Source organism: Sinocyclocheilus grahami, unplaced genomic scaffold, assembly GCF_001515645.1.
Source record: "Sinocyclocheilus grahami isolate Dianchi unplaced genomic scaffold, SAMN03320097.WGS_v1.1 scaffold142.1, whole genome shotgun sequence".
In the NCBI taxonomy this organism is placed as follows: domain Eukaryota; kingdom Metazoa; phylum Chordata; class Actinopteri; order Cypriniformes; family Cyprinidae; genus Sinocyclocheilus; species Sinocyclocheilus grahami.
The window spans coordinates 907009-921888 of NW_015505321.1; the positions used below are offsets into that span (position 1 = coordinate 907009).

A 14880-nucleotide genomic window follows, 5' to 3' on the forward strand; every position below is an offset into this window, starting at 1 on the left:
TAGTTTAAGTGTTTATGTAGTTAATAAAGTCTTACTTGTGTCACACTTGACGTTGTTCATTGTTTTCTCATAACTGGAGTCCCTAATCATGCAGATTTATGCTACAGGCTCTGTGTAGAGTTGTACAGTAAGAAAGTTATTTCCCTTAACCAGGAAATTAACGTTCTTAGAATTGACAGACAGTTGACCCTGAGAGGTCAAGTAAATATCTACAGCGGATCTAAATATTTATAATTAACTATAACTAGTTATGATTAATTATTCATATTTCCCCATGAGCTGATTCGCTACACATGTTAACCCCAAATGAAGTTAACATTTCCTCTTTGCACCCTACACCGTATATGCATACAATATATAATCGCATACATTGCAATCATTTCAGTTAGAAATCACACCACCATCACATTTATTTTTGGTGGTACACTGTGTTTTTAATACAATCCCAGTAGTTTGTTTTCAAATTCAGAACTTTCCAGTCAAGCCACTAACTCCCGTCTGATGATTGACAGCTGAAAGAGGAAGTGGCTAGTGCAAAAGCAGGTCAGGAAGCGATGGAGATCCTGCATCAAAACCTCCCTGGAGATACGATGATGCACCTGTAAACAAACAACACTGCACACCACAGTCATGAGGACTTCTGAGAAAAAGAATGAGTGCTGTGAACGGCATATTTAATCTGTAAAACACACACACACACACACCTACCTTAATGCCATTGCATTAGATTGCAAAATATATCAAATATATCATTTAAAATATATATTTTTTAAGATGCCACTTGGTTTAATATTTTGCAATCTAATGCAAATAAAGATTTCCAGTAAAACAAAATAACTAAAGCAAAAGATTAAAAAAAATACTTTTATTAGAAAGAATGGAGGGATGGATGGATATTGTATGCTATTTTACTTCACAAGTCCTGATTTAACAATGCCTAGATATTTCTACTGGAAAATGACAAAGATATTGAGAAAGGAAATCACTTTTTGCAGTGTATGAGATACTGTACTTGAGTTTAGACAAAATGCAGAAAGTAGCGAGTGATTTCACTGTTGATTTGTCTTTGCCTATAATATAATAACGCCCATATAGCATTGTCAATTGACATTGTCACTCAAAATGAACGAGTTTAATTTTGGGGCCAGATGGTGTAGTTACCTGCGTTTACCTGCAAACTATCCTATGCCACCCAGCCCAACTGTGACACCTTGAATTTGAACTTGGTTCAAACCAAATGTGAAAACAATCTAATTTTGGGCCGTTTTATTGTTTAATCAGTGCTCCCGCTGGCCTTTCACGACATTTCCATCAGCATATCTGACAGCAGGGGGATAGATAGATAGATAGATAGATAGACATTTGTTTTGCATTTTGATATTATTTTCATGACAAATAAGCACATTTTCACACCAATTTCTCATTACCATAATGCATCCAGAGTTCTTATTTTTGAGTTACTTTTTTTTTTGGTGCCAATTTGCCATTATTCTCAATGCTTTTGAGGCTTAAAACTTAAAAAAATAAAGTAGAAATGTTGTCTTGGCAACTAAATGAAAATAAGACTTAAGTACTAAAATTACTAACACAGAAAAATATATAGAATTTGTTGAAAAAAAAACTAATAAAAAAATGTCAACCACAACATTTCTCAAAACTAAAATTAAAACGGAATATATAAAAATAAAAGCTTATAATAGTATATAAATAATACTGAAATAACATTGAGTGTAAAAATAAATTTGTTTAATGTCATTATTCTTTGTTATTTTAACATTTTCAATATTCTAATCAGCATGTATATTTGATATTTATTTGGCATTGCCACCAGGCAAGATTATATTATTTCTAATATTAAAAAGTTATATTAAGGTTCGTATATTGTCCCAGAAAAATGAATCCATTTAAAAAATTTTTTTTTTTTTTTCAGATATTGTGTAATCTTTTAAATGACTTTCATAATAGAGTGTTAAATCTGCATCAGTTAATCAAATAATATAATGGTTATTCTCAATGGTGATTCTCATTCTCACTAGATTAGATTTAAATTTTTTGCTTGTCTAATTTTCTTTATGTAAAATGCATTGTTTAGTTTTTCAGTTGATCTTAGGGTCAGAATGTGTCTCTGATGTGAGATCACCTCATCTACTCTCTAATAAATGCTGGGTTGAATATAACCCAGCGCTGGGTTAAAAAGGGACAAACCCAGCTATTGGGTTGTTTTGACCCAGCGCTGGGTTATATTTAACCCAGCATTTTTTAGAGTGTACACTCAGAGTTGTGCCGGGTTTGTCGTCATCAGCGGAGGCGGAGACTCCTGTGACCCCTCCAACCTATCAGAGCCACAGAAACACAGAGCACGGATGAACCGGTCAGATGGAATTTCCTGACCTCAAGCACAAAACACCACAGAATATCTATAGGTAGACGCTCCGGTTTGTGCTCACTGTCAACACACGCTGAACGTTTCTGGTTTAAACGAGAATAACACACAGCGTATTTACTCAAGCTGCCCACACACAGCTGTTCTGAGGACATTCAAGGGCCCTCGCTTTCTCGTAGAGCTTAACTGTGAGGGATTCAATGATGTAACAGTAACACAATATCAGAAACTGGAGGCCAAATCATTTTAAATGTGGTCAGTGTTGAGGTCAAGGGTTGAAGACACACAAACGTGTTACATGCTTTTCATTTGACTGATATTCACTTCTATTTGCATACGAGACATTTATAACATTTCGGTTTATACATTTCCCTCCGGTTTCACAGACAAGGCTTAAGCCTAGTCCCAGACTAAAATGTAATTCTGTAAAGTTAAGCTAGTTAAGCTTCACGACATGGCGGCAGCGACGGCGGTGGCAACAATACTACAGCGAGAATAAAAGTTACACCTTCTTTCTTTGCGTGAACATTTGGGCGGCGTTATGCAAATCTTCCCACATAGTGATGTAGGTATGTGGGGGCGTGTTAGAACGAGGCGTTTTAGGGGGGCGTGGCTGACTCTTAACTTTTATAAAGAATATCTCTTTGGATTTGAGACTTTAGTCTTTGCAACTTTCCAGATCTTCTTTATGCACCAAGAGCTTGTAACACTCCAAAGAGAAAAGAAAAATTTAAATCGCATCAGATGACCCCTTTAAAATTTACTCATTTTTATAGATTGTTAATATTTATTCTTTATATATTACAGTTCTACAGCGCTAGGGCATAATACATAAACATTGCAATAATTAAAATCTATATTAATTTCGAATAATATTTTAGCAATAGGATAGAAATAGATATTTATTTAACATTTTATGCAATCTATGTGTATTCAGTGATTTATTTGATTCAGAACAGGGTTATTAAAGTTGAATAAAAATGAAAACCATTAAAAAAATCGTTACTTGAAATACAATAAAAAGTGTTTTTTTTTTCCTCAAAGTTTATTTCAGCTAGTGGCCAAGCCAAAGTTTCAAATTGAAACTCAAATAACTACAATAAAACTGAAATAAAAGTTAATAGAAACAATAGAGACATATTTTTTAAAAATGTCAAAAACAACAAAATTATTAAGATTTCAACTAAAATGAAAAATGATAATAATACTAACACCAATAACACTAAAATATAACTAACAATGAAATACCACTTATAAGCTTGCCCTAAAGTTGTTAAGGCATGTTTTGTCTAAAAATAAAAATACATGAACTAAACAGACCACTCACAAGCCAACATCACAGCTTACATCCCATCAGTCTCACTCAACAGGATTTATTTTTAACTTTTTGTAGAATATAAAATGCAATCAAGTCATAAAGATGTCAAACGGGTTTTAGTCATTGTGTTTTTCCGCCATCTAGTGTTTATGAAGAGTATTGCAGTCGAAACTTTTTTGACTTTTCGAGTGTAATCAATCATATACGCAAATTAACTACTAACTGATATTTTGGCCATTACTTGTTGTATATTACTTAGTTTGTAAGAAGGAAAGCTTTCATGCTGGAAATTTAGTTTTTTTGTATCATCCTCTCTTGGCTGAAACTTCCACTGGTTTCCTAGCAACCGCTGCAGACACGTGCACTGGCCTGACGACAGACACCACACACAGCTTGTGTCCAGCACGTGTGTGGGCTTGTTATGGAGGAGAGGTGAGGGCCATCTGATACTTTATCAACTTTGCAAATGTGAATACCGTGTCTAATGTTCAGAATGACTGTTTCTGGTTTAGACTGGAGAACTATGAGAGTTGTGCCAGAAGAATTCAGGCGTACTGGAGATGTTTCAGGGACAGACGGCTCTTCAGGCTCCTGATGAACACTGTGCGCTCAGCGGTAAGCTCTTATAACAATGTCTCTCCGGCAGAATTTTGTGTGTGAATTATTACAATGTTATTACCTTATTATATTTCACAAATGATTTAAAAAGAGAAAGTAACACATTGAACTGAACAAAACATTTTGAAGTAGAAAAAAATGAAATAGCATGTACTTCAACCCAAAAGGCATATATATATATTTGCTAAAATATATTTCAACATGTATTTATGTTAATAAATGTATTTTTTCTTTTCTATATATTTATTAAATATTTATAACTTTTATTTCAACCCAAGAAAATGCAATCACATATAGACAACAAATAAAGTATTTTTTTTAACGTGTGAACATCATATAACGCATTTAAATAAGAAAATTACAATATTATATGTATAATAAATGACTATTATTATAATTTTTTTTTCTTTCTTGACCCTGAAATACATTTTGAAATTTTGAAAATGTGAAAGTTAAAACTAAATATATATTCATTTTCGATTAGAACATATATTTAGCATATTTAAAATATATTTTGGCCATTTATTTATTTATTGCTGTTTGGGAATAATCTTTGTTATATTTACAACTTCGAAACCTCGTAATGTTGGTTATTTTCACCAGAAAGCACTACTTACTCGGACCCCAACTTCAACTGTTTTACTGTAAATCAATACAGTTTATTTATTAGATAAGAGGTTGATTGTTCTGTAACATTCCTGTCAGTACTTTCATTGGACTAAATTTGATCGTGTGTGTGTGTGTCTCTCTGTGTGTGTGTCTGTGTGTGTGTGTTTGTGTGTGTCTGTGTGTGTGTCTCTGTGTATGTGTGTGTGTCTGTGTGTGTCTGTGTGTGTGTCTCTGTGTATGTGTGTGTGTCTGTGTGTGTCTGTGTGTGTGTCTCTGTGTATGTGTGTGTGTCTGTGTGTGTCTGTGTGTGTGTCTCTGTGTATGTGTGTGTGTCTGTGTGTGTCTGTGTGTGTGTCTCTGTGTATGTGTGTGTGTCTGTGTGTGTCTGTGTGTGTGTCTCTGTGTATGTGTGTGTGTCTGTGTGTGTCTGTGTGTGTGTCTGTGTGAGTGTGTGCGTGTCTGTGTGAGCGTGTGCGTGTCTGTGTGAGCGTGTGCGTGTCTGTGTGAGCGTGAGCGTGTCTGTGTGAGCGTGAGCGTGTCTGTGTGAGCGTGTCTGTGTGAGTGTGTGTGTGTCTGTGTGTCTGTGTGAGTGTGTCTGTGTGTCTGTGTGAGTGTGTCTGTGTGAGTGTGTGCGTGTCTGTGTGAGTGCGTGCGTGTCTGTGTGAGCGTGTGAGTTTCTGTGTGAGTGTGTGCGTGTCTGTGTGAGTGTGTCTGTGTGAGTGTGTGTGTGTCTGTGTGTGTGTGTAGTGTCTGGCATCAGCAGTTCTGCGTCAGCTCAGTCCCAGAGAAGCTGAACTGCTGAAAGACCCCAGTCTGAAGTGCAAGATCAGATTCAGGTATGAACTTCATATAAAACATCATCAAGCAGCATTATAAGGTGGACCAGAAGCTGTCTTATGCAATAAAAGCCCTGCTTCAATCTTAACCCACTCTGAAAAAGATTTACTGGAACAAAACATGTGACAACTAGCCCCCGTCTCCCTGATATATTAACTTTTGTTCAGGTTTGCAGGTCCTCAGTTTCCACCTTCACTTGTCTTCAAGATTTTCCACATTGGAGGAGGAGGACACTATCTGTCTGGCAAAAAAGTCTTTTCTCCCTCCAACCAGGTCATGAATGCTGGTCCAGTGTTATTTCAGCATCACTGCAATATTAGTATAGTTTTTATTAATATTTTCAATTAGTTTTTATTTTGTTATTTTACATTTTCATTTTGAGTGAGTTAAAAATTGTAATCATTTTGTTGTGTTTTTATCATTTTTGATTGTTGTTTTTTTGTCAAGTTTTTATTTATTTATTTATTTTATTTCAGTTTTAGTTTTAGTTATTTATCAAGTTAAGCTAAATTAACATGAGAAATGTTGCCCTGGCAACTAGTAAAAAAAAAAAAAAAAAGTATATTTAAATTTTTCGTTGTTGTTGTTGTTATCGTTATTTTATTTCAAGTGACATTTTATTTATTTATTTTATTTGTTTTTTACTTTTAGTTTTAACTATATAATCCTGTACTGGTCTTGGATCTGCTTTATTCTGATGCATCCTAGTTTCAGTTTTAGTTTTAGTTATTATCAAGTTGACTAAATTAAAATGAGAAATGCTAGTTTAAAAAAAATATTTAAATAGTTATATTTAAATATTTTTCCAGTTAATTTACAGATTTTATCATAATTTTTTTATGGTCCAAGACCATTACTTCCCCATTACTTTTACCATTTATTTTATTTTTATTTTTGTATAGTCTATAATCTATCTATAATCTATAATATTTTTTTGTATAATCTCTAATCCTGTGCTGGTCTCAGATCATATCAGTTTATTTTTATACATCCTAGTTTTTGCAGAAATAAAGAACGGTTTACTATGAGAGCAAAAAATGCATGCATTTTAATGACTGCACTATGTATGTCTGCATCAGCAGGCCACAGCAGACACCTGCAGAATGATGGGAAACAGAGCATTTATGGATCTCATTTCAATGGATGAGTTTCACAGAGCCGCCATTGAACCGCAAGATGTGATTTGCATGAGAGACTATATGCAGGTGGATGAAAAACACCCTTCAGGCTATATTCACAGCCCAATTCTGTGAAGCAGTCATGCTGTTGTGTTGCTCGTTCACCCTTTTCTCCCACTCAGTATTCCAGCCACCTGGATGAGCTTCCAGCATGTGTAGGAGGAAGGGAAAACGGATGGAGGTTCCTGTCTCTGAAGGTGCTGTCCCGGGACGTCATGCTCAGAGAGGGTGTGAAGCCAGGAACAAGAGACAGGTTGAAGACGGTATTGCCGTTTAGCAGTCTCGCCCGCTCTCATTTTGCTGGACAGCAGCTCTCACACAGGTATTCAGTTTCAGCTTGTATTCTAGTCTCTAACAAAAGTCTCACTCTTGGACCCCAGAAACAAACCAAATGCCAAAGTTAAAGAATAATATAAATAAAAAATGTGCTTAAAGGAATAGTTCACCCCAAAAAATGACAATTTGCTGAATTTTACTCATCCTCGTTCCAAGATGTAGATGAGTTTGTTTCTTCATCAGATTTGGAGACATGTAGCATTGCATCAGTGTCTCACCAATGGATGCTCTGCAGTGAATGGGTGCCGTCAGAATGAGAGTCCAAACAGCTGATAAAAACATCACAATAATCCACACCTCTCCAGTCCATCAATGTAGTGATGCTACATTTCTTCAAATAAAGAAATAAACTCATCTACATCTCAGATGGGCACATTTTTGGGTGAACTATTCCTTTAACATTATTCTGATGTGTCTTTCTCACATTACAGAGGTTCCCGGGTCTCTACACGACAATCTGCCCGTGCTCAAAACACTGCGGCTCGCAAGAGACGCCTCTACGGCCTGAGTGAGGCTGAAAGAGTATGCTTCATTTTTATAATACTTTTAAGATGTAGTTTTTGCATCTGTCTAAACATATAGTCTTTGGTTTCCCATCACTTTTAATGCCTACTGTAGAAAAAAAGTAACCTCAACACTAGGCTAAATAGACCAAAAAGTTACTTTACAATAAGGTTCCATTTGTTAACATGAGTTAACTACATTAGATAACATTAATGAAAAAATACTCCTTTTGCATTTATTAATCTTAGTTCATTTCAACATTAATATATTTTAAAAAGTTGTAATATATTATAATATTATTTAATAGACTTGAGCTAACATGAACTAACAGTTGCATTTTTGTTAACTAACACAAAAAAAGATGAATAAACATCGTAAGTAACAAACGGTTTGTTCATTGTTAGTTAGTGTTAGTTAATCCATTTACTACTGTTAACATATGGAACCTTATTGTAAAGTGTTACCGATATATATCTAAAATATACAATGGTGACAGTTGAGAGGAACACAAACTAGGTGACAGAAATGGAGAAAAAATAGATTAGAAAAATGACGTTTATGAAATTATTGAAATTATGTGAATTTGCTCTGGGACCAAATACAGTTTGCTGAGAAAGTGGACATCAAGATCGTTCTGCCATCAGTCGAGACGGAAGACTACAACTCATCCGAGTCTGAATGGGAGGAAGAGGCTGAGAAACTGTGCAACTGGTCAAAACAACTGAACATAGATGCTTTAGAAACGCCTGCATTCATTCAGATGGAGAAATAACATTTTACACTAGGAGATGCACTGATTTAGGTTTGATTTTCAGTAAATACTACAACCTAGTGCATTATTCTGAGATGCTTTCATTGAAAATTAATGTTACCTGTTCAACTGGTCAAAACCAACTGGATATCGATGCTGTTGATACACCTGAGCTCGTGTAAATGGAGAAACAATGTTTTATAGTTGTAGAGGTCCGGATTAATGTCAACACATGGTGACAGTATTTGAACATTTTGGCTCTTGCTTTATCCCACTTCTCACACATGCACTCTCTAAAGACTGTACTGTACAGTAGTAATTTTCTGCACATTTTTATTTCTCATGAAATATATACACCACGTGCTACGAGTTGCATCCAAGCATGACCAGAAGATGCATTGCATCATTCAAACCTTACGCACAACTGTTTGTGTGTTGCCTTAATTTCCAGACTCTCATCTTGTTGCAGTCTTTTGCAAATTAAAGGAACATGCACGTCCGTCAATAATCTGTTCATATTTTTTAGTGTCATATTTGTAAGTCTTTCTGCCTCCATTTTTATCTATTTGCATGCATGCACACCTGCTAAACATGAAACAAAAATCCTCATGCAAGGAGAAAATTAAATAATGAACCTGTTTTCACTAAATATGGGATAAAACTAAAAAATGCCAGTTTTTCAGTTGTGATAATGTATTAAATGAACTACTGTGATGCTCATGTTTAAAATTTTAATATTTTATATAATACTTTGTGGGCATGAAAACATAGAATGGCCCAACCAGTGGGCACTTTTAAGGGCCAAAACAATGAAAACATACATCTTTAATGTTAATACTTCAGTAAATGAAGTTTAAACAAGTGAGATAAAAAGATGCTTATGGAGTTGGAATTTCTATTGAAAAATTGCAACATGCATGCATGATCAAAAAACTATTAAATCTGAAACAAAAAAGCCTCTTGCAAGGACAAAAAAAAAAGTATTTTATTTAAAATAATGTGACCCTGGCTGGACCACAAAACCAGTCATAAGTAGCACTGGTATTTTTGTAGCAATAGATAACAATAGCCTACATAGTATGGGCCAAAATTTTAGATTTTTCTTTTATGCCAAAAATCATTAGGATATTAAGTAAAGATCATGTTCCATGAAGATATTTTGTACATTTCCTACTGTAAATATAGTAAAACTTAATTTTTGATTAGTAATATGCATTGCTAAGAACTTCATTTGAACAACTTTAAAGATGATTTTCTCAATATTTAGATTTTTTTGCACCCTGATTCCAGATTTTCTAATAGTTGTATCTCAGCCAAATATTGTTCTATCCTAACAAACCATACATCAATGGAAAGCTTAGCTTTCAGCTTATGTATAAATCTGATTTTATGTATAAATTGATCCTTATGGCTGGTTTTGTGGTCCAGAGTCACATTTTGATTTGGGTTTAGAGATAGGAAGAATGTCTAAAAAAGAAAAGAAAGAAAGAAAAAAAAACACCTGGGATGTTTCATAATAAATTGCCAGTCTTTCGGTTTGGATGTTGTGACAGATGAACAGATTTGATTTCCATCGCTAAAATTTGTGCACTAAATATTTTATCTAAGACAGGTGATGTGGGCATGAAAATGCTGTGCCAACCAGTGGGCGCTTTTAAGGGCCAAACAATGAAAACACATCTTTGATATTAACAATTAGGCCAATGATGTTTAAACAGTGCGTTAAAAGCATGCTTATGCGTTTGGCACGATCATTTTCGCTGTCGCTCGCCGGTAGCTTCGCGTTCTCCGGGTAAATGTTGTTCACCGGCCTTCCGCGTTTTCCTGCGGCTCTGCGCAGTGACGTGTCGCGCTGTGGCGGAGCAGCGCGTCTGTAGCGCGTCTGTCTGCGGAGCTCCGCCCTCCCTGCGCACTCCGCGGCCCGCCCAGCGCCCGCTAACTCCCGCTCCAGCCCTGCCCGAGTCTGGGGGAATCCGACGGCCTGCCTGCCTGCCTGGGGAAAATCTGGAGGCCGCCCCGCGCTTCGATCTACGGTAAGCGCGCCGATACCGACGAACCGGACCGCGCGGGTTTCATCCCGCCCGCTCGTTGCACACGCGCGTCAGGCTTATGCGCGGTTATTGCACGTTTTGTTGCATTGTGTTGCGCGTCGCGGCTGGAGACGCGAGGCCTCGGATTGGCCGCCGGGCCCCGGGCCTTACGCAGGCCGCAATCAGGCCTGAAGCGCTGGGGGGGTGGGGGTTATTGTTTATAAATGCCCCTGCATGCACGCGACACCAAACGCCCCTTTGTTTTTAAAGCAAAGCTCGCGCGAATGCATGCGTGGGAATCAAACGCGCGATGTGTTATGGCTCAAAATGGCGCGCAGGGCAGGCAGGTTTTGTTTGCAGTGGAAGAGGGAAATTATGGTCACAAGGCGCCATGATTATGTCCGGTTTCAGGTGCTGAAATACGAGGAAACCTTCAGCGCGCGGGGGGGTGGGAAGCTTCGGCGCGCGCTGCTGCTGCTGCACGCATTCTTCTCAAATGCATGAAGCTTCGAGTGTTTCCTGACATGCACGAAGCGTTTAATGCATTTTGCGTTGCGTTTAAAGACGCGTTGCATCATTTTATTAAATGCACAACCGTTTATTGGTGCTCATTTTTAATTTCCAGTCGCTCTTCTTGTCGCAGTCATTTGCAAATTAAAGGGACATGCACGTCCGTCAATAATCTGTTCATATTTATTATTAGTGTTATGTTCATAAGTCTGTCTGTCTGTTCGCATGCACGCTTGTCTGTTCAAATCTATTGCATGTTTACATTATGACAACTAGTTCTTGAAGCCTGTCGCATTGTATGATCCTCCCAGTTCTTGTGCTATAAAGGCTCCATTCTGTGTTTACTTTTTATGAAGGTAATTCTGCTATAAATGATTGTTTAACTCTTTTATTCTCTTTTTGTCATAAATGGTCTCTATCAGACATTCTGGATGAATTGTGTGTGTTGTTGTGATAGTTGTGCCGTGGCCAATGAAGAATAAAGACGATGGATGAGGAGGTGACCAGGCTTGCTCTCCGTTCCCAAGAGCCAAAGATTATACTGCATGGCTCAGGTAATAAAGAAACCGTGATGTATGCTCACTCACTCATTTGTATGTCTGGGACACTTAATGCCAATGTTGTGTTATTATCATTCTGGAGAGCATTTGATTGGACAAACCCGTATTTTTGATTACAGATGAGAGAGAATGTAAATATTGAATTGATATTTTTATTATGAAACATTTCTTACATTTTCAGGAATATTTCAGGAATGTGAATATGAATAATCATTTTAAATACAAATAATTTTCTTTAATAATGTTGAATAATCATTTTATTTATATATATATATATATATATATATATATATATTCCAGACTCTCATCTTGTTGCAGTCTTTTGCAAATTAAAGGAACATGCACGTCCGTCAATAATCTGTTCATATTTTTTAGTGTCATATTTGTAAGTCTTTCTGCCTCCATTTTTATCTATTTGCATGCATGCACACCTGCTAAACATGAAACAAAAATCCTCATGCAAGGAGAAAATTAAATAATGAACCTGTTTTCACTAAATATGGGATAAAACTAAAAAATGCCAGTTTTTCAGTTGTGATAATGTATTAAATTAACTACTGTGATGCTCATGTTTAAAATTTTAATATTTTATATAATACTTTGTGGGCATGAAAACATAGAATGGCCCAACCAGTGGGCACTTTTAAGGGCCAAAACAATGAAAACATACATCTTTAATGTTAATACTTCAGTAAATGAAGTTTAAACAAGTGAGATAAAAAGATGCTTATGGAGTTGGAATTTCTATTGAAAAATTGCAACATGCATGCATGATCAAAAAACTATTAAATCTGAAACAAAAAAGCCTCTTGCAAGGACAAAAAAAAAAGTATTTTATTTAAAATAATGTGACCCTGGCTGGACCACAAAACCAGTCATAAGTAGCACGGGTATTTTTGTAGCAATAGATAACAATAGCCTACATAGTATGGGCCAAAATTTTAGATTTTTCTTTTATGCCAAAAATCATTAGGATATTAAGTAAAGATCATGTTCCATGAAGATATTTTGTACATTTCCTACTGTAAATATAGTAAAACTTAATGTTTGATTAGTAATATGCGCATTGCTGAACTTCATTTGAACAACTTTAAAGATGATTTTCTCAATATTTAGATTTTTTTGCACCCTCAGATTCCAGATTTTCAAATAGTTGTATCTCAGCCAAATATTGTTCTATCCTAACAAACCATACATCAATGGAAAGCTTAGCTTTCAGCTTATGTATAAATCTGATTTTATGTATAAATTGATCCTTATGGCTGGTTTTGTGGTCCAGAGTCACATTTTGATTTGGGTTTAGAGATAGGAAGAATGTCTAAAAAAGAAAAGAAAGAAAGAAAAAAAAACACCTGGGATGTTTCATAATAAATTGCCAGTCTTTCGGTTTGGATGTTGTGACAGATGAACAGATTTGATTTCCATCGCTAAAATTTGTGCACTAAATATTTTATCTAAGACAGGTGATGTGGGCATGAAAATGCTGTGCCAACCAGTGGGCGCTTTTAAGGGCCAAACAATGAAAACACATCTTTGATATTAACAATTAGGCCAATGATGTTTAAACAGTGCGTTAAAAGCATGCTTATGCGTTTGGCACGATCATTTTCGCTGTCGCTCGCCGGTAGCTTCGCGTTCTCCGGGTAAATGTTGTTCACCGGCCTTCCGCGTTTTCCTGCGGCTCTGCGCAGTGACGTGTCGCGCTGTGGCGGAGCAGCGCGTCTGTAGCGCGTCTGTCTGCGGAGCTCCGCCCTCCCTGCGCACTCCGCGGCCCGCCCAGCGCCCGCTAACTCCCGCTCCAGCCCTGCCCGAGTCTGGGGGAATCCGACGGCCTGCCTGCCTGCCTGGGGAAAATCTGGAGGCCGCCCCGCGCTTCGATCTACGGTAAGCGCGCCGATACCGACGAACCGGACCGCGCGGGTTTCATCCCGCCCGCTCGTTGCACACGCGCGTCAGGCTTATGCGCGGTTATTGCACGTTTTGTTGCATTGTGTTGCGCGTCGCGGCTGGAGACGCGAGGCCTCGGATTGGCCGCCGGGCCCCGGGCCTTACGCAGGCCGCAATCAGGCCTGAAGCGCTGGGGGGGTGGGGGTTATTGTTTATAAATGCCCCTGCATGCACGCGACACCAAACGCCCCTTTGTTTTTAAAGCAAAGCTCGCGCGAATGCATGCGTGGGAATCAAACGCGCGATGTGTTATGGCTCAAAATGGCGCGCAGGGCAGGCAGGTTTTGTTTTCAGTGGAAGAGGGAAATTATGGTCACAAGGCGCCATGATTATGTCCGGTTTCAGGTGCTGAAATACGAGGAAACCTTCAGCGCGCGGGGGGGTGGGAAGCTTCGGCGCGCGCTGCTGCTGCTGCACGCATTCTTCTCAAATGCATGAAGCTTCGAGTGTTTCCTGACATGCACGAAGCGTTTAATGCATTTTGCGTTGCGTTTAAAGACGCGTTGCATCATTTTATTAAATGCACAACCGTTTATTGGTGCTCATTTTTAATTTCCAGTCGCTCTTCTTGTCGCAGTCATTTGCAAATTAAAGGGACATGCACGTCCGTCAATAATCTGTTCATATTTATTATTAGTGTTATGTTCATAAGTCTGTCTGTCTGTTCGCATGCACGCTTGTCTGTTCAAATCTATTGCATGTTTACATTATGACAACTAGTTCTTGAAGCCTGTCGCATTGTATGATCCTCCCAGTTCTTGTGCTATAAAGGCTCCATTCTGTGTTTACTTTTTATGAAGGTAATTCTGCTATAAATGATTGTTTAACTCTTTTATTCTCTTTTTGTCATAAATGGTCTCTATCAGACATTCTGGATGAATTGTGTGTGTTGTTGTGATAGTTGTGCCGTGGCCAATGAAGAATAAAGACGATGGATGAGGAGGTGACCAGGCTTGCTCTCCGTTCCCAAGAGCCAAAGATTATACTGCATGGCTCAGGTAATAAAGAAACCGTGATGTATGCTCACTCACTCATTTGTATGTCTGGGACACTTAATGCCAATGTTGTGTTATTATCATTCTGGAGAGCATTTGATTGGACAAACCCGTATTTTTGATTACAGATGAGAGAGAATGTAAATATTGAATTGATATTTTTATTATGAAACATTTCTTACATTTTCAGGAATATTTCAGGAATGTGAATATGAATAATCATTTTAAATACAAATAATTTTCTTTAATAATGTTGAATAATCATTTTATTTATATATATATATATATATATATATATATATAT

At 37.3% G+C, this 14880-nt stretch overlaps 2 protein-coding genes across 5 annotated transcripts in view; both read left to right on the top strand.

Annotated features, from left to right (window-relative positions):
• Positions 1-4077: 4077 nt before the first annotated feature.
• LOC107591479 (uncharacterized) lies at positions 4078-9034 on the top strand. Its single transcript, XM_016280632.1, has 7 exons — positions 4078-4133; positions 4214-4316; positions 5676-5775; positions 5923-6038; positions 7066-7265; positions 7711-7801; positions 8388-9034. The coding sequence occupies exons 1-7, from the start codon at positions 4123-4125 to the stop codon at positions 8553-8555; spliced, it is 789 nt and encodes a 262-aa protein (XP_016136118.1). The 5' UTR covers positions 4078-4122; the 3' UTR covers positions 8556-9034.
• Positions 9035-10157: 1123 nt separating this feature from the next.
• LOC107591476 (zinc finger Y-chromosomal protein 1-like) overlaps positions 10158-14880 on the top strand; it is a 16247-nt gene continuing 11524 nt past the window's right edge. The window contains exons 1-3 of one of the 4 annotated variants that reach the window (XM_016280629.1): positions 10158-10567; positions 11386-11430; positions 11532-11628. In XM_016280629.1, the coding sequence (XP_016136115.1) occupies positions 11562-11628 (67 nt within the window). In that variant the 5' untranslated portion in view covers positions 10158-10567; positions 11386-11430; positions 11532-11561. Of the gene's footprint in view, positions 10568-11385; positions 11431-11531; positions 11629-13109; positions 13519-14336; positions 14382-14482; positions 14580-14880 lie in introns of those variants that run through there. The other 3 variants (XM_016280627.1, XM_016280628.1, XM_016280626.1) reach the window with 3 other exon arrangements.